General features: G+C 43.6%; 2 protein-coding genes across 2 annotated transcripts in view; one reads left to right on the top strand and one right to left on the bottom strand.

Annotated features, from left to right (window-relative positions):
- Positions 1-22,750, bottom strand: part of AKT1 (AKT serine/threonine kinase 1) — an 80,416-nt gene extending 57,666 nt beyond the window's left edge. The window contains exons 1-2 of the mRNA XM_048305726.1: positions 22,693-22,750; positions 16,066-16,241 (exon numbers count right to left, since the gene is read on the bottom strand). Coding sequence (XP_048161683.1) covers positions 16,066-16,111 — 46 coding nt within the window. The 5' untranslated portion in view covers positions 16,112-16,241; positions 22,693-22,750. The remainder of the gene's footprint in view (positions 1-16,065; positions 16,242-22,692) is intronic.
- On the top strand, positions 22,559-23,404 carry LOC125327069 (proline-rich protein 2-like). The gene has a single exon (XM_048305991.1). The coding sequence runs from the start codon at positions 22,559-22,561 to the stop codon at positions 23,402-23,404; it is 846 nt and encodes a 281-aa protein (XP_048161948.1).
- The last annotated feature ends 250 nt before the right edge of the window (positions 23,405-23,654 follow it).

Below are 23,654 nucleotides of genomic sequence, written 5' to 3'. Positions count from 1 at the left end.
GCTTTCCTCAGGCCATAGGGAAGGTTTCTTAAAATGTGAAGAGAACTTCATATATATATATATACACATACATATATGTATGTATGTCTCCATTTTTTGCATAATCCTACCAGTAAAATGTCAGAGGATTAATAAAAGGACAAACCCAAACCCCAACCCTTAAAAATGCATAAAACTTATTACAATGTATCTGAATTTTTCCCCCCTATTTTAAGATGCAGCTTTCTACAACATAATGATTTGTGTTACTGCAGTACACAGCAACTTCAGGTACACATCTGGATCTGAGCCACCTGCTGTACACATGGAACAATGAGACAGTCCCTGTTCTGCAGAGTCGACTGTCACAGGACAGGGACAATGGAAAGCCAGACACAGACACACACAAAAAGGGGGACCAATTCTGGGCATCGCCGGCAACAGCAGTCTCAGTACACACACAAGTTCATTGGGGCCTTTTATAAGCAACACAAGGAGCCAGAGCTTTTGAAGAGGATAATAAAGCAGCACTGCAGCTGTTTACAGGGACCATTTCCCAAGTGTGAAAGGGTAGCACAAGAGAAAGCACGTAAGTGCTTGCCTGCCTCTACGTTGTAGTCACAGTATAGACACATGCTAGGCTAACGGGAGGCAGAAGTTAACATCTTAATAGCAAATTAGAGATGGTAAAAATAGGTATGAAAAGCAAAAGCAGCTGGTTTTGTAGCTCAATGCAACAGAGGAACTAGTGGTAGGGACAAAGCAGCAGCCCAAAGAACGAGCTCTGCCCTGCTCAGAGCAGTGCTCTGAATGGGACACGGTTACATGCCAAGCATACAAAGATGCAAGATGATGCAAACCTTAGAGAAGTATATGCCCCCCCTCCATGTTTTGCTTTTGTTTTCCATTTTCAAGAATAAAAGTATAGTCCAACAACTACAGAAACTTTGAAAAAATCAACTTTGAAGATTAAAAAAGTCTCTGCAGCCTATCTGCTTAGAGCTGCTGTAGAGCTGAGACAAGACATTATTTTTCAGAAAGAAATCTGGCCACCTTCTGTTCTAAGCAGAGAAGGTGGGATACATATACAATCATGCTTTGTCTGAAATTACAACTGGTATTATCCAGGAAACACAGACTAGACTGGGAAAAATACCCATTCATTCCAAATGGTGCAGTGTGCTGAACTGAACATGGCCGGCTAGCAGTCTTTATTCTGTTCTCATAGGTTTGCTCATCTTAAAATCATTTTATATTATTCCCAATGAACAATCTTCTACAGATACTCTAGTGCTGTGGCTTCCATTCAAGTCAGAGGGTAGATATTGGTAAGACTGGGTCATCACAAAACCTCAGGCATTAACAAAAAAAGTTACATGAGTTATTACGGAAGGATGAAACACCTACAGAACAAAAAGTTCCTATTGCAGTAAGAACAGCACATTCTAACCCAATAAAAGCAATCACCAAGTCTAGTCACAGAGCACACTAGAAATCAGATCAGTCTATGTCAATTACAAGGTGTAAGTTTCAAGCAACTGCTCTTAAGGCAGCTAAGCCACCATGGCTGAAGAGAAGACACTGCTCCATTGCATCTGTCTTTAACAGGGCTGTCCCACTGTGTTCTAAATGTAAGGTCACATTTGGCTGCCACATCTTTGCAACCCCACTGCATAAAGGAGAATTAACCCAGCTTGTAAAAGAAACAGTCTGGAGGAAAAATGCCTCATTTTACCTGAACATGCTGAATCTGGCAAGAGCTGACAGTCAGGGAACACACAGAACCCTTTAAAAATACACAGCATCGTTTATTACACTGGGACAGTTCTTTGTGTTGCACAATCCAAGCTTTTGTTTCAAGCAAGAAAATGTTTTCTAAATATTTTGTCACCATGACAGTCCAGCCTTGGACTCTAATTCTGCCCTTGGTTGCTTCAGAAAACCCCTGTGAAGTCAGCCGTGTTGTACAGCTTGTCACTGCAGTGTTGTACAGCTTGTCACTGCATCCCAGGCTGCCGGGAAGGCTCACCTGGCAGTGCAGTCACCAGCATCCTCTTGGGCCTGTGTGCTCTGCACAGCTCTCTCAGCCTGACTTACTGCCTGCCACAAACTAAGACCCATGTGAAGAAACATATGGAAAAGGAAGAGAGGTTTGCAACTATGAAGCACCAAACATCTTCCCAACAGAGACAAAACCTATTCCCAAGATAACAGAATGAAAAATTGTAAACACAGAGAGAAAATGAGGCATAGAAAAACAACCCCACTTTGAGGGCCCTGTTCCAAGTAAAAACATGTCTTTCAGGGACATTAATTTGGAAATTAAATCTGAGCAGATACAGCCTAAGTCCATAGCACAAGTCCCCAAGAAGAGCAGTGGAGCATTTCCGTATGACTCAGGAAGTCCAACAAACACTTTTGCAGAACAAGATCAACAGGGTGTTTATATACAGCAGCAGCGTCATGTGAACGGGCGGTTTAGTTTGTGAAATGAATGTTTGCATTGTCATTAAAAAAAAAAAAACAACCCAAACCAAAAAACACCCTCTATTCCACACTTACAAGTTTCCAACACAAAAACATAGCAGAGGAAGGAAGTACTTCAGCAGCCAAAATTTACAAATTCTTACCATAACTTTGGCGCAGTAAACTTCTCCAGTGTCACAAAGGCCTATTCTTCAGGGGGCTTGGTTGCCTTTTTTTTCAGAAGGACTAATCCACATGTGAAGGCTATTAAAGAATACACAAAATGCCAAAAGAAGCATAAACATGCACATTTTGTGTGTGGGTCTGTTTTCCAAGTTATATCTGTTTTTCCTTACACAGATACCTAAGAACAGCCTGGATGCAGGTATTCCTGCTTTCTCACTTTTTTTCATGATGCTTGGTGAACTTATTCCTTTCCCCCAAAAATGACAATGCTGCTTTATTTTAATTCATTCAAATCAGCGACAGAGATTCACCCTCTTGAGTTGCACTCAAGTGGTCAGGCTTCAAGAATTTAACAAGGAATGAAGATTTTAATACAGAGGGATTTTGCTTGTTCATTTGACAAGAAAAGAAATTCCTCACCGTAATCTTTTAATTGTTTGAGAGGCACCTTAGTAGAACCTCACAGAAAATGCTAATACTCTAAGTTACACTCGCCATTTCTGCACAGCAAAACAAATCCAAGCTCTGAAAGTCAGCACTTTTTCCTCTTATTATCTGAAGCTACATAAAAGCCCTAACATAGATTTGGAAGAAATATAACAGAAAATTTTGTCTGATCTAAGTACATAGAGCTAAATTTATCCTTCAGTTTCCAAAACACCACTTGGAGATTGGGCATTTAGAGTTCTATTCACTGGCTAGAAAAAAGCCAAATGGTACATTTTAAAAAACTGACTTTGAAATATTTTTATGAGAACAGGGACAAGCTATGTAAACCCTAAAATTCTGTGGGTCTTTGTACTCACAATTATTGTCGCAAACTAAAAGGCTCATATTCCCTACTAAGCAAACATTTACAATTAAATCCATTCTGCACAAAGCATTTGCATTTTGAGATAGAACAGTCAGTTGTTCAGCTGCTGTGATTTAGATGGATTGGTTCATTATTCCTGCAGTTCGTTTTCAGCTACACTGTATAACAAAGGGGTGCCAATGTAGTAGTGAATGGCTTTAAAGCTAAGTATGCTGCTATTCTTCCATGATGATGTAATTTCCCCATCTCCCCATCTCTCAGATCAAGATATCTTGACTTTACAGGCTAAACTTCAGCAGAAATGACAGAAACAAGCTGTCACAAGTGTTCAATAGGCAGTAAGGAGATACTGCAAGTCAGCTGTAGGCTGTTGCCAGCAAGTTTGCACTGGTTTTCCACAAATGAAAATGCAATTTTCCCCTAATTCTTATTTAAAATAAATACATTTCTTATCACGAAAGTAATAAGGCAACTTTGACTTCCACATCAGGAGATACATCAGTTACCTTTCAAATGTTCTGCCATAGTAAAAACATACCTACATAAGAAAAGAAAGACCAGACTTACAATTATCCCTGATGCAAAGAAAACTTCAAATTGAAAAAATCAGATAGTATCCTACTCTTTCACTATCTGTAAAATAACACCAAAGGCAGTATTAAAGTCACCGATTTCATTCTTTAAGAGGGATTAAAGAGAGAGAGAGTGACTCCTTACACAGGCAGACAGTGACAGGACAACAGAGAATGGTTTCAAACTAAGAGAACAGATTTAGATTAGATGGTAGGAAGAAATTCCTTAGGCTGAGGGTGGCGAGGCGCTAGAACAAACTGCCCAGAGAAGCTGTGAATATCCCATCCCTAGAAGTGCTCAAGACCAACCTGGACGTGGCTTTGAGCAACCTGGTCTAGTGGAACATGTCCCTGTCCATAGCAGGGGGGTTGAACTACATGATCTTTAAGGTCCATTCCAACTCAATCCATTCTATGCTTCAAGTAAATAAACTATTTTTCTATTAACAACCATGTAAAAAGGTAGGATTTCTTTTTAAAAAAAAAATGGAAAAAAATCCATTATGATCTCAAGCATGGTCTTCTCAACACACTGCCCCATCAGCATGAAGAGCACTTCTCAATGACTTGATTAGTGAATTTACAGTGTCATAGGACTCATATCCTGTGCCCAGAAACCAATGTCCACCTAGAAAACTTCCAAATCCCACAACCAGCACTGTACCACAGATAACCACAACTGGATTCCAGACTACCCCATGCATAAACTTCCAGTAGAATAATAAACATTTAATGCCGCTAAATCTATGCAACTACACATTTAAGTCAAATTATTTAAGTTGAATTATTCCTTGGTGTTCCCAAAATTTCATTCTACTTAATGAGCAAAGGAAGGCAAGGAGACTGCATGATCAAAAGTTAAAAATGATAAAATAAGACAAAAATCTACATTACAAAGAAAACACTTTCACTTAGCTAAATGATTGCTATTTATAGATGGTTTATTGACCACAGACAGGCGCAGGGATATGTATGACGTGTAAAGACACCAGTCCAGACAATCCATGCCTGGAAGCCCCTGAAAAGCAACCAGCAAATAAAAGGTTGTATTCCCACCCTGCAGAGCCCTGGCAATGGATTTTGAGCTGCTTAACAGGTTGTTCAAGGGTGTAACCTTTTACTAATACTCCAACTGAGAAGCCCCAACGTAGGCATAAAACCAAAAATATACAGAATTGTGTGTAGCCTTGTAATTCTGGGCATAAATCCTAGTCAGTGCAAATATTTTCCACACCAGTTTAACCACATCATTCTGCACGAAGCAGCAGTGTTGTCAGTAGTAATATGGCACATACAAAGGCTTGTATGGGAAGACATGGCAAAAATTTTAATTAAGTATTTTTTCTCTTAAATCTTAAGATTTGAGTATGATAAACAGAAAAGCAGTTCAAATACAGTTTCATTTCTATGTTTCTATTAACAATTAGACCCGTCAAGCACCTTACAGATAATAAGACTTTTTTTTTTTTCATATTGCTTGCTTTCTGAAGTGTAATCAGGATGTGTTTTGTGATCCCCAGACCCTTTGGCAACAACTGCAAAAATAGCAGGGTGCTAATACTGCTAAGGCTAAGAGGCCAGAAAAATAAAAACACACATTTCAAATTATTTCAAATCCTCTATATTTTGAGCTTTTTTGTGACAAGTAATTAAATAGCCCTTTTTGTTCTGCTTAGTCTAAACTGTGAAGCAGGCACTCAGGTTATCTTTTCCAATTTTTCTCAACACCATGAGGACTAGCAAGCTTCTCTGCTTCAGGAAGAAAAACAGGCAAAACTTTCAAAATCTTGTGACTTCTGCAAGGGGGAACTGATTTATAAAGCCACCATAAACATAAGGGCTGCACTTAAATTTTGAGAATTAGTAGCAATTACTGTAAGCAGCCCTGACCTTCATCAGCACCTGAAGTTCAGTTCAAGGAACACCAGTGTCAACTTCTTGACTTTCTATCAGCAAAAAATGCTGGTCTTGAAGACCTCTCCAAGACAGGTGGAGAGAGCTGGGGCCGTTCAGCCTGAATAGAGGAGGCTCTGGAAAGACCTTATTGCTCACTTTTTATACATAATGAGGGCTTTTAAGAAAGACAGAGAGGCTTTTTATCAGGGCATATTGACAGGTTACAGTTTTAAACTATAGGAGAGTAGATTTAGACTACGTAAGATGTAAGGAAGAAATTCTTCACTCTGAAGGTGGTGAGGCACTGGCACAGGTGGCCCAGTGAAGTTGTGGACGTCCCACCCCTAGAACTGTCCAAGGCCAGGTTGGGTAGGGCTTTGAGCAACACGGTCTAGTGCAAGGTGTCTGCCTATGACACAGGGGTTGGACTAGATGATCTTTAAAGGTCCCCAACCATTCTAAGGCTGGAGCTCCCTCCCGGAACAGGTATCTCCTGCAAAGGCCGTGGCTTACCACCAGCACAAAGCCCACTTCTCTGGCATGCTCGTCCTGTGGTTCTCATTAAGAGTCCATTAGTAAAGCACAGGCAGAGGAGACTGATTTGATAGTCCCATAAATGACTCAGATGCTGCACTCAGTCTCAATGAGCATGAAATACCACTGCAGCCATGCACAGAACCACTGACTCTGAAGTGTATTTCTACATGCAGTTCACCAAAGGCCTCGGTTTTGGACAGCACTTCAAAACATACTCTCCCAACTTACCCAAGAGACTCGGGGAAACAGTAACTGACTTGCCCACAGTTTGTGATGATTGTTTACCTCGGCTGTCCTCAAATATGACCATGCACTTCTGAATAAATTGACAAATTTCACAATGTTATTTGACCAGCTATCTTTTTCATATTTTTGGCCCAACTTGAAGAGGTGGGAGAATAATCCCAGAGGTCTGTAACATGTTTTCCAACTGCACTCTAAGTTGGACTTCATTATTTCCCCCTTTCAGTTGCAGTAAGTGTTTCTCACAAAAACACACTACTTCACACCTAATATGGTACTATTCTTTCTCCATTCTTTTTCTTCCTCTTTCCTCACATAGTTTCCTGGTTTTTGTTCCCCCTTTAAGAAGCACATTGTACCTACAATATAATGCATCTGAAAATAATAATCACTCCTCTGTCTTTCCCCCCATGAGAGATGACTTTTCAAATAAGACTTAACTAATTTTTTTTTCTTAGTAAACCAGCTACTCCAATATGTAAAAAGGGAAAACCCACACAGCTGACAGGTATTTGGTTTTTACAATGCTCTGTCTCTTTTAAAATACATTAAAATTAAATGTTGAAATATTAAGCAAATTTTTTCCCAATAGATATCAAGGTCTGTTTCCTAAATGAATCTAACCACCACCCCAATTTTTAAGAGAATTATTAATTACGTATAAAGTGTATGAAAGGAGAGACACCACATGTCACCATGTACTGCTCTAAGAGCATGAAAGTCCTCACCAGCTTTTTCAGATGAAAAGTCTCAGGCAAGGAGTGCTAACCAGGAGCAAGTTTGGGCAGGGGGAGCCACAAGCACAGATGAGGAGTGTAACTGATGGTGCTTATACAGTGGCAGCATCACCAATTGGAAGGGAAGGAACCTTCTGGCATCCATGCAGGGGCTGCAGGGGAAGACATTTCCAAGTGAGGACAAGGCGCCAAATTTAAAATGTATGGCACAGCACCTTGCCTAAAATCACTCCTGCAAGAGCAATGAGCAGGCTTTATTCTCTTGTTCTCTTTACCCCAAAATAGCATACTCACTCAGTACTTCTTTCTTCCTACATCCAAACCTGATGACTTCTCAATATGCCTACTGAGGAAAAAAAAAAGAACAGAAAACATGGACAGCTTTTTTTTTTTTTTTTCAGAGGCCTACCTTTCCCTTTTTGAAAAGGAAGGAACCATGAAAAAGAAAATCAAAGCTAATACAGGCACTTTCTGCATGATCCACTGTATCAAGCGTTCCCAGGCTCGCTTCTACAGGGCTTGCAACGTCCTAGATCCCTCATTCTCAAATTCCTTTTAACGACAAGTAACATTAATTTATGACGCTATCCCACTTTTAGAGATAAAATTGAGACCTAGTTTATTTCCCTTCTGATGTGCAATAAAACAGAATATGAAAGTAAACTTCCAGGACTGACATAAATAACGTGGGCATCAACATCCAAGCTCTTCCTCTTTGCCATTCAAAGCGAGAGTGTTTAATGTCACTTGCATTTAAGTCCCAGTCAGTTTACAATGAGAAAAACATCTAACCCAGCATCACTTCTCTAAAGAACTGAAAGTATGTTGTGAACATGTTGGAATAAAGACTTTTTGGGAGTAATTTTTACTGAAAAAAGAAACATTTGGACATCACCATTCAAAAATGTGAAGTTGTGGATTAAAGAATGGATTTAATGCAAAAAGGTTCTGGAAGAAAGTTTTCTGAAAGGATGCTGGAAAGTAACAGAGAGAGTCAAAGACAAGTAGTCTGCTCTGTGAAAGGAAGATAAGCCATTTCTAGGCTACACCATCTCTTTCAAAGATGAAGTACAGTACAGTTACACTGTACCAGCTGATTCTCAGCTTCTGACTTACCCTGTCATCCAGAGCAAACTTTTTACAGTATGCTGGATCCAGCCTGTTTCCTATGATCTCTCCACAAATAATTCCATCAGATGAGATTACCCGCCAAAAGTCTAGCTGACTAGCCATTATCAGCTCATATTTCTCCAGATGTTTTGTGATCTCATCCTTTCTTAATGTCTCTAGCATCTTGCCTACCACCAAGGTCAGATTTATTGGTTGACAATTTCCTGGTTCCTCCCCAGTCCCCTTTTCCCAGAACAGGACAAGCAAAATGAAAGCAACCAAGAGCTAGAATTGCAAAACTATTGCCCATTGTGTTGAAAAAGAGACACACAAGGAAAACCACAAACTGACACAGCTTATCTTTTGTTTCCAACAAGAAGAGCAACAGATTTCCCTATAAACCGAACCCTTCAGCTCTAGAAACAGCATCAGCTTTTTTCCCTCTGTCAAATTTCCCCACTCCATTTTTTGTTCAGCCCCTATCTTGTTTCTTACCTTTCCATTCCCCCCAGCTTTTCCTCTGAAGCAGCTGTGCCCTCTACAGCTGGCATCTTCAGAGTTCAGATGGCTCTTAGGATCCTTTGCATCAAGTGCCACAGCCAGTCTTTGAAATACCATGAAAGCCAGACGATCCTTGAACTAATCTGAACCTCAAAGGTTCTTACTACACAGGTCATCAAGACAGTGCATCACTACATCCCAGTGACAGACAGAAGCCAAGTAAGAACAAAAAAACACCCCAAAATAAACCACACACACATACAGAAAAAGAGGTAGGGAACATGGTGAGAACAGAAAAGAGAGAAGAAAGAAGAGGTGAAGAAAAACAGCAACACCAAAGACCCCCTGATTTAAAAATATATCTGGTCATATCTTGTAAAATCATCTTTTGATTCACACCAGCAGAATACTGAAAGTATGAACCTGTGCTCAAAATAACAAAGCTAAAGTTCACCATCTGTGCTATTCTGCTAGAGAAAGTTAAAAGAGCAACAATCAGCATTTTAGTTCTGGTTTGTATTTTACATATGGATCTTGCACCCATTTTATGCAGTGAAGCTATAGAAGACAAATCACAACGGGCCACTTGTTATTTATTAGGTCATCTGTATCACTCCATTCATTACAGAAATAATTCTTTAACCAAAAGAGAAAAAAAGTATTAGATCCAGAAGTAGAGTAAGTGTCTTATGTATTATTTTTCATTTAAGGGCCTCTATTAGTTTTGATCAGCTTGTAAACAACAGACTCTATCAGTCAAATAGGTTTACTTGCCTGAAGTCCACGAAAACTGGCATTTAGAGGACATGTTCTGGTTCTCATGGTTAAAATTACTATGTGGTGTTAATATACTATTTAAAAACAAAATAGCTCTGCATTTCCTGCTAAATATTAATAGATGAATACACAGGTCTCTCCAGCTCCTTATAATTGCTTCTGATTTCTCAGACTGAGAAAACAAGATTTTTCTATTTCCTTTTTCAAATGTCAGTATATGTTCTTCCCTCCCCCTCTTTCCCTGCCTCCAAAAGACTCCTTTTTTTCATACAAGTTTATGCCCTATTAAGAAAACCGGACATACTAGGGAGGACAGAGATGACAGAGTATCAAAATGCACAATCCCCTCTTTGTTAGCCATGAAGAAAGACTTTAAAAAAAAAAAAACAGGATGAAGACTGGAAACAATAGAAGGACCTTTATAAACAGGGACCAGAGCAGAAAGATGCAAGAAGTCCAACAAGGTCTTTAAAATGGATCAGTAAAGCAAGTAAAATACACTTGGGCACACCTCTGTTATCCAAAAAGTTCCCCACACACAACCAAAATTAAGGATCCTCATGACATACATTCAGAAAACCTATAATCTCAGAGGTCAACAAGCAGCAATTTGGGCAGATAATTTTCTCCTTCTCCCCTCATATTCAATCACAATTATAGCACCTCTGCATCGAACCATTTCCCCCATCCCTTCCCACTAAACAAAACCTTCAGCATCACATAACCAGGGACTGCATACCCTGGATGTACACACACAAACACACCAACCCCAAGCCTGAGCTCCTTCACAACTCCTCCACCTGTGTGTTGGAACAGTTCAGCCATGCACTTATCCGAAGAGTGGTCACAAGCTACTGTCTTCACACAAGAGTCTATCCTCACTGGGATTTGAGTAACAGCACCAAGCCCTGCCAATGGGGAAAGGGATGGGGAGGGGAAAGTTCATTCGTGAATTCTTCTATTTCTGCCTGGTTGAGGTTAGACATGTCACAGACACGACTGGCCCCTGCACAAACAAACATCTGCACTACTGGAAGTAGAGCTTCCTTTAGTGACTGACTTAGAGAACTGTCAAGAGCTCTCGGTCAGGCAGCAATGCTTAATTTCATTTCTCCATTTCTATTTTTAATCTTGGAAACAAAAACATAAATGTAAAGCATGCTGACAGAAGAAAATAGCCCTACGGTTCTAGAAAGCCATGCTACTTCCCTGCCAGGCCGAAACACCTGCTCCTGCTAATGATGGCTTTATGCTTACTTACACCTGCCATCCAGAAGGGCTCCAGAGCACTTTGCAGCCTGATTTACACATACGTAAATCATTAAAACCACCAAAATTAAGCCACTGCTGGGGTGAGATGTAACAACTGCTTAACTGCACACAGCCATACTGTTCAACTGCTCAGGACAGGAACTAAGAGACACCAAAGCCAAGGCGAACGTTAGGTTGAGAGAATATCATTGTCCAGTCTGGATTTTGGCCAGTCGCTACCTAAAATATTTGCATATGGAAAGCCCTAGGATCTTTAAAGAACATATGCAGTGCAACCTTTGGTTTTATAAATGATCTGAAAGAAAAACTATATATATGTATATACACACGTATGTTTCCTATATCTGAGATCCCCCCCTTTAGCAGTCCCTCCCTGCACTAATTATTGTTTATGCCTTGACTTCAGAAGCTCACCGTATCAGATATCAGTTTTGGAAACATCCTGTGGTTGAAGCACTTAAAATAGCAGAGCCAGCAAACTGATAGTGTCTGGCAATAAATGTAGATTATCAAAAAAAAAAAAAAAGATGCTTAACAAAACACATGCACACACAGAGTGGGTAAGTTATCCCCCACCAAACACAGAGCCAAAATAGCTGAATTTGTCAAACTATCCCTAAACAGCCAAAAAAACCAAGAGAGTCCCAGAGCTGACACATTGGCGGGCTGAAGAGAAGATAGAGCATTGCTTTCTAAAAACCTCCTCACAAGGACAACACTGAATTAACAATTATAAAGTCAATGGAGTGGAATGAAAGAGGTGTCACCACACATACCAAGAGGGCAAAAACGCACTGGGAAACAGGTTAAAAAGATTAGGAAACCTGGCATCTGTTGGGGTCCCTCCCCTGCCGTGTGGCCCTGGGAGAGGGGGCCCTGAGGGCACAGACACGGGGTTTCCCTGCCCCTGCTCAGCCTCGTTCCCATTGGTTGGTTTGTGTTCCCTGCGCGGGCAGAAGGACCCTTGGTCCGGTGACTGGGACAGTTCCTCGGCAGAGCCCCGGCCATGCGGCTGGAGAAATAAACATCTCTCTGAAACAGCTATCAAGAATCTGTCTGTCCGTATATATTTCCTTTCCACGGGACTCCTGGTTTGAGATATGCGTGTTGCAGGATCCCCACTGCAACAAATGGTGGAGATTTGTGAGCAGAACGATCCCCGATCCCTAAGCGACTGATTTGTGTGAGTAAACCCTGGAAACTTTGGATTCCTCTTCTTGGTTTTGCTTTGCTGTTCCATATCTAAACTATGGAGGAACCGTGGGAAGACTCTTGGCTCTCAGAGCCGCATATGGACATTTATCTTAAACTTAAAATGATTCTTGAACAACGATTTGTAAATTTTAGCTTGATTCAAGCTCAAAAAGAGCTGAAACACTTCCTGGCATGGTTGTTTAAGAACTTTTTCTATGTTTCTTGGGATTTAATTCTTACCAAGGGCTTTTGGAAAACCGTTTGGACACAGTTAATATTGGAGTCAAAATATATGCCGATGGAAGAATATTTTCGTGAATATTATTTAGTTACCGAGACTGTTGAGCAATGTCAGCTGTGTCCTGGTGAAGGGAAGCGTGGCGCAGGGACCGTGCGGCCCAGGCCACGTGCACCGAGCGCTCTGAGAGCAGCAGCGAGGCAGTTCCCGCGCGCGGGCGGAGCCACGCGAGCCGCAGTGTCGGCGGCGGAGCGGGGAGCGGCGGGACCCGGCGGTGCCCGCCCGGTCCTGTGCAGTGCGTGGTGGAGCGAGCCCCGTGAACGCCCGGCCGAGAGGGGCGGCACGCGGGCAGCGGCTGGCGGCGATGGCGGTGGAACGGAGCCGCGCCCAGCCGAGACGCGCGCTGGAGCAGGGCGCGGGGGAGTCCTCGCTCGGGGGCCCGGCCGAGACGTGGGTGCAGCGCCCGGCAGCGGCAGCGAAGCTGCGACCAGAGGAGGCGACGCACGGAGAACTGAGCGGCGTGGCCCGGCCCGGCCCGCGCGGCCCCGAACGCGACCCCGGGAAGAGCGCGCAGGCACCAGCAGCTCCGACAATTCCAACATGGGAGCGACCGAAGGACAGAGCAAAGACGCAGCGAGACAGAAAACAGCAGCCACTCGGAAAAAGGAAAAGATCATAGCAACTAAGACCTTAGGGATAGTAAAATGGTATAATGTTAAGCAAAATTATGGTTTTATAACAAGGTGTGACAACCAGCAAGACATATTCGTGCATAGAACTGCTATTAAAAAGAATAACCCTGAAAAATGCATCCCAAGCTTGGGAGATGGAGAGGTGGTGGAATTTAATATTGTAGTAGGGAGAAAAGGGTTACAAGCATCGCAGGTCACTGGGCCTGATGGTGTTCCTGTAAAAGGCAGTATATATGCAAAAAATCGTAGTCATGTTAGACAGTATCTCCATTGTAAGCCCCCCCTACAGTTTCCCTTTCCTAATCCCACCTTTCCCTTTTACCCTATGTCCTATTACCCCCAGTGTATTCCCAATCCGTTTTTTCATCCATGGTTTCCCTCACAAAACCATGCTTTTGCCAATTGTTTCCCCAAAAATCCCTTTCCAATGCCGAGTGGGGGATGAAAAGGGGGAGGGAAGAAGTTAAACCCTCTCCTGCCTCAGTTTCCCCACAAAGCATGCTCAGAGTTCTGTCTCCCTTCTGTCAGCCCTAAGATGTTCCAGAGAATCTGTTTGGACATTTAAAGACTCAGGAGGGTGGCTTGTTTTGTTTTGAAACTGTTCTTGTTATGTTTATCCAGTTGTTTTCATTCTCCTTTTATTAAAATAAAACGGGTGAGGTGTTGGGGTCCCTCCCCTGCCGTGTAGCCCTGGGAGAGGGGCCCTGAGGGCACAGACACGGGGTTTCCCTGCCCCTGCTCAGCCTCGTTCCCATTGGTTGGTTTGTGTTCCCTGCGCGGGCAGAAGGACCCTTGGTCCGGTGACTGGGACAGTTCCTCGGCAGAGCCCCGGCCATGCGGCTGGAGAAATAAACATCTCTCTGAAACAGCTATCAAGAATCTGTCTGTCCGTATATATTTCCTTTCCACGGGACTCCTGGTTTGAGATATGCGTGTTGCAGGATCCCCACTGCAACAGGCATCCAAAAAATGCCAAGATATGTTTAACAGTTTCGGAGTTTGGGCACAAATTTGCAGCATCAAATATGTGGAACATGCAGAGCAACATTTTGAAAATGGAAATGTGTTCAGCACATCATCTCATCATAATATTATCAGCAAACCATCTGAGATAATCATCTGTTTCTCTAAGGCAATTTTAAAACAACAAAAAATATCAGATCAGGAGATGTGGGCATCTTTTACTAAGACCTCCTCCAGAGGTCTCCTTACTTGAAAGCAGCTTTATTGTAATCCTAGAAACAACACAGATTCAGTTCCCAAAAGTAAACACAGACAAACCTGAAATACAACATGATTGTTTAAAAGTTTCGGACACATGTGCCTCTGAATCATCCTGACAATGCCTTTTCCATACTGTTTAAAACAAATGTTTCTCCCTCATTTTTGTACAATGCTCCTCAAAATAAAAAAAAAAAAAAATTAATTACACATAAGTGCAGGAAGAATTGCAACAACAAATGGTTAAAAACACTCAGCCTGAAAACACTGTTTATAACTAAAAAAACCTCTCTGATTTGCAGTTTCTAGATTCATAAATGGGAATGGGAAGTATAATTCTGTGTTTCTTTCTTCTATTTAATCCAAACACAGAATAGTTCTCAAATACTTTGTCAGAACAAGGCAGCCTGGATACAGCAGAATTACTGAATGAGCTATTTAAGCTAATGAGTGCAAAGGTGTTTCCAACTGAAACAAACCGGAACAAAAAACCCCCCACCCACAGCCCTAAAAGAAGTTGAACAAAATATTTGTACATCAAGCATCAACCTGCGAAACTACACTACATATCCAATTGTTAGAAATATACGCTTCCACCCTTTTAAAATACACACTATCAACATGTTTTCTAAATTCCTAGAAATTTCTTATTGTTGCTGAAGAACCACCAGCCTTTACCAAGGTTATGATAATGCATTTCAAATTTCTTCCATAAATAATTATGCTACACCTTTGCACCTTCAGGCAAGTTGTTGCAAACCCTCTAGAAAAATCCTGAGTCTGCAGAACCATGTAAGCTTCCCTATTGCTGGAGCACACAGATTCTGTTCTTGGTCCAAAAAAATGACGCTATCATGGAAAGTACCTAACACTTCTCTCTCCTTTCCAAGAAACAATAGTAGAATACAAAGAAACAGGTAAGTCAGGTACCGTATAGGATCCATGCTGTGGTGCTTGAAAATGAACACCTCCCCAAAAAAGAACAAGCCCACTGTTTTGGGAAGAAAACATGTAAGAAGGCAAAAAGCGTAATGATACATGCGACTGTTTTTTCAGTTTTGCCACTCTGTCAAGAATAAAGACTTTTTATAAAAATCAACTGTCATTAGTGGTACAACTGAAATGCACAGAAGTGCACAAACTAAAGGCTGTTCTTCCTGTCCAGGACACTGGTACCCAGAGCAATTCAGACACAAACAGAATAGCACATTCTCTAGCAAGTCTCTGCAAGAGCACAGCATTGCTCAGAAAATACAGGCATATTTTTCACTCTTCAAAAATACTCATCTTAATTCTCCCTTCTAGCACAAAAAGGAAAGCTACAGACCTACATATAAACCAAAATTATTTACTACGGTTTATCCTCTAAGTAGCATCTCCTTCACTTGCTGCCTTTATCATCATGTTCAAAGCAGTTGACACCGGTTTTTGGTGAACACACGCACACACACAAGAAAACCCCTTATACATGCATTTTCTAAAGCTTGAAAGAAAGTCAGGCACGCTCCCTATGTACTGTTTCCCACGAGGATGAACAGGAAAATAATGGATTATTTGAGGACATGCTGCTAAACACCATATTAGAGAGACACGGAGTCAATTTACTGTCCAGAAGGGAAGAGTCACTTACCTCGTTTGTGAAGCCAGCCTTCCTTCACTATCGCTACTTCATTCATAATGGCAGGAATGTCTCTTGAAAAACCAGTTTATGGAAAAAGATCACTCTGTTGAAATTCTTGAACTCCAGCAGAAGGCCCACAAGAGGGACGAGAGTTTTTCCTCTGTTTTCCTCCTTCCCAGCTATTTCTAAAAGGATCAAAAGAAGAGTACACCATCATCTCAAAGCATGGCACAGATGTACAGCAAGGTATACAACACAGAGTAGCTTTCATTGCTGTGTTGTTGGTTTGGGATTTTTCTGGTTTTTTATTATTATTACAAATCTTAAACAAGGGCTTAGCTCTCCACAAGAGTTTTTCTATCTTGGCAGGTGGAGGTGCCAAAATACATGCTTCCTAAAGTCCTGCTCCTTCACTGAGTAGGCTGATCATGGGCAGACTCAGAACACTAACCGATGCAGTCTGAACTACAGGTGGATTCCAGACCTTACCTAACTAGACCTCCATCTCTGCAACACCACCTTGTTCTTTGCAACAATAAAAATTCTGAAATATCACAGAAACCAGTTTTCAATGTTTCCTGGTAAGGAAGACTTCCAGAACATCCCCTGGAAGGTTTCTTTACAGCCTGATAATAGTCTATTAACCAGCACACAGCATGTCTTAGATAAGCCTCTGACAGTAAACATTCCTATTCTGCTTCACGTTTTCCTACCTTCAGCATCATCCCCTTAGTCCCACTCAGATCTCCTTAACTCCCCAAAAAGTGTCTTCTCTACCTTTGATATTTCCAACTTTTACCTTTCTTAAAGATATACAAACAACCATAGATAAGCTCATGTACCTTTCTGTTATCCCAAATCAGCCCTTAAAGCGCCCTTATCAATTTTATTGCTCTTCCTTAACTCCACTGCAGTTTGCTGCTGCCTTTCTCACTATGAAATATACCCAAGCACAACTTGGGATTTTTACCCCTCTGCTTTATGAGACAAAGTCCCTCTCTAAATGGCTCAAGATTGCAATTTCTTTTGAAAATGTGCCTTGCTCCTGGCTGACTACCACAGAAACATTCTGTGCATTTGTCTCCCTCACTGAATGTAATTTCTTCCCAAATGCATTAGCTTTTATTATTTTTCTAAATTGAATCTGATTATTTTTCTGCTTGTGGTACTAATAATCTCTGCTTTTCTTTAATTCTTCTGTGCTCTCCAAAGTGTCCATGCCGCCATTCAATTTGGTATTACTTGAGTGATCAAAAAACCTAATTGGTGACAAATTCCCAGCAGTAACCAACAAGTTTAATGAAACAAAACCCAGCAGCATTTGTGAAGTGCCACCAAAGAGCTGGCTTTTACTGGAGTCTCTCATCAACCACCAAGACATCCCATTCCCACCTAACAAATACATACCACCTCTGCATGCATTTGGCACATGTGCATCTGTTATCTCTGAGCATGCAGGTGATAGCCATCCATCAGAAACTAGATTAAAAAGCAACTAATTCCCCATAACTCACTAAGACAGGACATTGGATGGAAGAAAACAGGTGGTCAAAATGATTCCAACCTAGAACTAAAACCTCAGCAGGGGCAGAGGGCTTTGTACCACACATCAGAGTGATCTGAAACAGGCAGCGTTCAAAGCACGAAGCTTAAATTTGAACAAGTTCCATTACTGCCAGCAGAATGGATGGAGAAAGGAGGTCATTCCCCTGATACTCTGCCTACAAACCTACACTGTTACTGTTCCTCAGCCTTTCCAGTTAACAGTTTATGTTGTAGACCCCCCCAGAAACAAGGTAAGTTTGGGGTTTTTTTCCAAATTACAAATCTGCTGATCTCACGAGTTAGAATTATCAGCTCCACGAAACAGATGTTTGCCTGAGGGAGGGAAGACACACAAAAAATTACATTGGAACAAGTGACATGTAAGAATTCCTAATTTCATAAATATGAGAACACCGTATGCTGCAGAATAGAGACCAGTAATCCACAGCTGCCAGAGATACCTTGGAACAAACTCCTTTAACTTCAGAGCAATTAGGATAGAACCTGACAAACATAGCAGGCTTTTTCCTTTCAAAATGGCATACATACACAGCAGCCATGCAAGCTAGATTTGCTTGCTGATGTCAAGAGGAGACTACACCTCACTTAGAGGCTTGAGCAATTTGCAAAGTGTTGAACAAAACCCCCAAGATTATCACAGCTTGAGTATGGAAATGCAACACCCAGGTGTGAAAGTTAACACTTCTAACTTTGTGTCATACAGGGTGCAGGGAGTGTGCAATCCTACCTCTGCATCCTGAATTCAACCATTTAGAGGCACTGAGCAATCAATATCCTTTCCTATAACCACACATAAAAAAGGAAGCTACAAGACAAACTAAGCTGTAGAAAGGGCAATACTATTATTAAAAACATTAAAAAGCATGAAGGACTAGAATTCTCCAATCTGCAGGTAACTTACTCCAGGTTTTCCTGGGTTAACACTTGCCAGGATTACCACTTGGCAGCCTCCTACTTGTCATCACCTGAACTGTCATCTAATAATCCAAATTTGAATGACAAAAAGGCCAAAAAAAGCAGATCAACAAAGAAATCCAAAGTTCAGAGGAACTACTTTTTGTACTCTCTGTGGTGTCCAAGCAGCTTGGACTGCCTTTTCCCTACCATTTCTATCCAAGAAACATTTCCCACTTGCTATTGCAGCCATACTCTCAGGGATGTGTCTTTACCTGCCCACCTCCTTTCAGGGAAAAGGGATGGTGAAGGGGGTGGAGGGTTTTGCAAAGAAGCCACGGCACAACAAAGTGGAAAAACATTAAACATTTCCTGACACCAACCTGCAGCATGGGTCCCCACCTCAGTCCTTCAGTCAGCCATGTCAGAGCACTTACTTCACATGGAGAAATTTAAGCTATTTTTAATTTGCAATGTGAAGAGCAGGGGATCCCTTCTCACTGTCTAACAAGATGTCCATAGACATAGCTCCAACAGCAGCAAACCTGCTCAATCTAGTGTATTTTAAAACACACATTCAGGCTGTGCCTAATACATCTATTTTAGTAAGAGACATTACTGAAGACAGTGGCAGCAAGCAAGGGTAATTTCTCGGAATAGAAGAGCAAGTTAACTACAGGTCAGTGTACTACTGAAGATGTGTAAACCAGAAAAAGTTCCTTTTCCATAAAATCCTTAGAGGGGGAAAAAAAAAAAAAAAAAAAAAAAAAAAAAAAAAAAAAAAAAAAAAAAAAAAAAAAAAAAAAGGAACGATTACAGTCCTCATTTATGGCCATCTAGGAATGGTTCCCAGTGAAGAGAGGGCATCTGAGGTAAGTATGACCTGGCTGCTCCAGTCTGTGTCTGTAAAGGACTGAATACTGTCAAAAGCTAAACAACTTGGTCTTTCTCTTAGCTTGTTTTTCAACACACATTTCTGTAATACTTTTTTTAACACTGAAATAGTCCTCACGCAGCTGAAGTGCTGTAAATCATGAATGGCATGACATCAGCATTGTATCATGGTGACAATGGTTTTGCGTACATATTAATTCCTTAAAGGTTATTAACTTCTTCATAAATAATGAGATAACTCACTTCCCTAGGCACTGCAGCAGCAAAACCTGCTTTAAGGAGTCACTCAAACCAACCATCCAACAGAAGGTGGAGCAGAACCGTCTTTTCCGTATTTGGGAGCGTCGTGCTGGAGCTCCTTCTCTCGTTCTCTTCTATACATTATCCTCACCTTCTTTTTTCTCTAAGAAATTAGAAATATTAATCTGTACTTCCTGTCCTCTTTCCAATGCAAAGTTTCGTATCTGTTTCCACTCACACCCTAGAGCAGATCGGGAAGAAAAGGAAGTCTTCCGTAAGGCCGATGTTGAAACTTAAGCTTATGGGATGCAGAAGCACCTATGGTAATCACCTCATCTTGATGAGGGAGAGGAAGCAAGAGACTAAACGGAGAATCTGACCCACCAGCGTCAGTCCTGGCATGTCAGACTGTGTCCGGGCTGTACTCACTAGCCCAGATCAGAAAGCAGATTACAACAAAGCATTCCCCTGGGCTAACACTTTGCCCTGTCACACCACCAGTTACCAGTGCCCACCGTCCTGGTGTGGCACATTCCTGATTCTCCCAGGACACCCTGAGCCCAAATGTGCTGCACATCCTTACGTGTTCTCATCACACACAGCAGCAGGACCAGGCAAAACAGGATCCAGCAGCCCAAGTTTGCCTACTGTGGGCACATGACACTGTCATGAGAGCACATGAGGTACACAGGAACTGGACTGGGCCAGGGTGGTGCATTCGGGCCCATTACATGGGATACCATGAGCAACCTACAGTCTCTTCCCGGTGCAAGCTCCCAGCTGACAGCCAACTGCACCTAAACAGCAGAGACACAAAAAAGTTGGGATCCAGCCAACGTTTCAAGTGGAGCTACAGACAGATGTTCCCACCAGGCTTTGACCAGTGAAGTACATCTCCTGCGTTACACAAATCCTGCCCTGGGTGCTTCATAGGAGCAGCAGTGATTCCAGCGTGCTCAAGGCCCTCTGAGCCTGCAGCAGCTTCACACCATGACCCAGTTACCAAATCTGGGCAGACAGCTTTCAAGGAAGCTTAGAAGGACCAGGTTGTTCCACCATCTTAACTTCCCTCACAAAAAGGCCTTGTAGGCCATGACTTAGGTGTGGTCACCAGTATTTGCTACTATGTGCTGTGTGTCGAATGACACCACATCTAAACTGGAATTTCATGCCATTTCAAGTGCAGCTGATCACAAGGTTCACAAAGGTTTCTCAGATACTAAGTTATGAGGAAAACGGTAACTGGAAAACAAATCTCTACAGCCACATCCTCCCCCTTTTTTTTTTTTCCCAATCTGTTAGCCTAATCTGGGTTTACAAAACGGTAATTTGAAATATTTGTGCTCTCATGCCTTTGCTGATCAATAGACAGGAGGTTAATGCTGTTCATGTTACGACATCCAACTGTCCATGCTGCAAACACAACAACAACTTGATAGGACAAACTCAGCTACCTATTTCAAAACTGAGTATGGCAGAAAAGCAACTTCTTCATACCCCCACCTCCAGCCCAGACAAAATCCTCTTTATGTTCCCAAACAAGAACAAGTCCTTTTACAGTTTATGCTCATATAATTTAAGAACTGTGCTGCTTGGAACTTCAGTACCAACCTGAGATGTTTTTAATCAAATTACATTTTACAGTATTTGTAACAGAAGTTTTGTTCTGTCCCCAAAGAAATCAAGTCAGTTGTGAAACTATTTAATTGTTAATGTAATCACATCACTTATTTTTGTAAGACTGTAAGTGAATACTGGAGCTAAAAGTGACTTGTGGACACTGAATCAATTCTTAAATTTGATTTACCACTGCTGCACACCAAAAACAGTTCTATAAACACCACACACAACACAAACCCTCCTATTTAAAAAAATCTAAGGTAGTTCCAGTGTCTTAAATCTGCTAACTCAGACAAATGTTGTGGCTGTCACCATGAAATTAACTAGTACATGAAAGTAATTACTAGTCATGCAGTATGTCAAGTTTATTTACCTGCAAACAAATATTCTTCAGCATTAAGTGTTAGTATCTCCCTTTTATAACTGTATTTTGAAATGTACATCCCTCCTGTACTATAAATAAAACAAACAAGCGCAAATCATGGATTTGCTTCTTACATGATAGACGTGGTAGGAAAACAAAGCAAAACAGTTAAATATTTCCCACAGGGGTGGCTGGGAGGGGGGACATACCACCCATAAGCTGCAAGCTGTATCTGCATCAGTAGCAGTCCTGTCAGTAAAATATGTTGAAAGTACCAGAACGTTTATATGCTTGATTATGTGTTTTACAAAGAAACAGACACAAGTCCTACAAGTCTCTAAGAACATTTCGGCAACTGCAGAATTTCACCTGGGGGGGCGGGGGTGGCATCTGCAGGCAGCTCCCTACACCTCTCCTAAACACGACTGCAAAAAAAAAAAAAAAAAATCAAGTCCACAAGCGCTGCACAGCCACCTACACACGCCAAATGCCCACGGAGAGAATCACACCCCCGTCGGCAAACACTCAGTGGTCCGCAAAGCGGAGCTGGGCTAACAACGCGGCCGCACAAGACAAGGGGAGAAAATGGGGGCGGGGGAGGTGGGAAAAATGGGGGGCCCTTGGCTATTTTGTTCGCCGCTGTTTCAGAAATATCACGAACCAGCCCCCAGCCGCCCCCAACGCCGTTTTCCGGGGGGATGCTTGCGCAGGGGCCGGGGCGGGGGCAGGCCCGAGGGGAGCCCCCCGCCCCGCCGCCCTCTCACCCACCGCATCCCCGGGGAGCCAACAGCTTCCTGTCCGCTCCGGGCCCGCCGGCAAGACGGACCGACCGGCCAGGGCCGCCTGCAGCCCGGCCCTCCTCGCCCCCCACCCCGCCCGGCCGTGCCCGGGGGCCGGCGGGGCAGCCCCCGCCCGGGGAAGGCGATGGGAGAGCGGCCGCCCCCTTTCCCGTCCATTCCCTTCCCTCCTGGCTCCGCACAATGCGGCCGCGCCGAGCAGGCCCCGGCCCCGGCGCTTCCTTCCCCCAGCCCTTCCCAGCCGGAGAGCGGGTCACTTACATGGCTGGAGCCCGGGGAGGAGGCGGCGGCGGCAGGGGAAGGGAGCCGGGGAGGGAGGCAGGGGAAGGGGAGGGAAGGGGGGAGCGAGCCAGCGAGCGAGCGGGGGAAGGGGGCGGCCGGCGAGGCGGGCGGGCTCTGCGGCGGGCGCCGAGCGAAGGCCTCACTGGGCTCCCGGCAGCCGCCGCCTCCTCCTCACCATCCCCGGGCGGCGGGGCGGCTCCTCCTCCCCCTCTCGCAGGCGCTCGGCCCGTGGGGTTCGCACGCCCGCTCCGGCTGCCGGCTCGCCTTCCCCGCCGCTCCGCCCTGCGAGGCCGCCCCTCGCCTCGCTCCGCCGCCGCCTCCCCCCGCACCTCCGGGCCGCACTCCCGCCGCCCGGGCCGGGCTCGTCCCGCACGCGTCTCCGCGGCGCTCGCTCACACCCTCGGCGGAGCGGCCGCCGGATCCCGCCGCCGCCGCTTCCCGCCCGTGCCGAGGGGCCGCCCCGCGCCGCGCCGCTCCCCGGACGGGGTTCGTGGCCTCGCCACCCTCCGAGCTTCCGCAGCGCCCGCCAGCCCGGCCCCCTCCGCCCACCCGCCGGCCCGGCCCCAGGCCCCGGGGGCGGTGTTTCCTGGCCCCGGGCGGCCCGGTGTTCCCCCTTCCCCTGGCACCGTCCCGGCCCTCGGACCGGGGCGCTGAGGACGCCGTGCCCCGCGAGGGATGTGGCCTCTCCTGATTCGGCCTATGAACCGGCTGCCTGGAGCATGGACAAGTTCACAGAATCACAGAATCAATTAGGTTGAAAAAGACAGGTTATCGAGTCCAACCTATGACCAAACACCAGGGCCAGGGTAACGATTCTGGATGTTGCACTCCAGGCCGTCCTGCACTCACAGCAAGAATGGCTCAAAACATCACAAATTGCTTCAACTATTGCTTACAGCATGGCAATATTTTCGGTAAGGTTTTGAGAGGTGTTCTGCTCT

This window comes from Corvus hawaiiensis, chromosome 6 (assembly GCF_020740725.1).
Source record: "Corvus hawaiiensis isolate bCorHaw1 chromosome 6, bCorHaw1.pri.cur, whole genome shotgun sequence".
In the NCBI taxonomy this organism is placed as follows: Eukaryota; Metazoa; Chordata; class Aves; order Passeriformes; family Corvidae; genus Corvus; species Corvus hawaiiensis.
This window is presented reverse-complemented; position numbering and strand designations above follow the sequence as displayed.

Coding starts and splice junctions, on each gene's coding strand:
- LOC125327069 (XM_048305991.1), top strand. CDS start 22,559: ATGGGAGAGCGGCCGCCCCCTTTCCCGTCCATTCCCTTCCCTCCTGGC.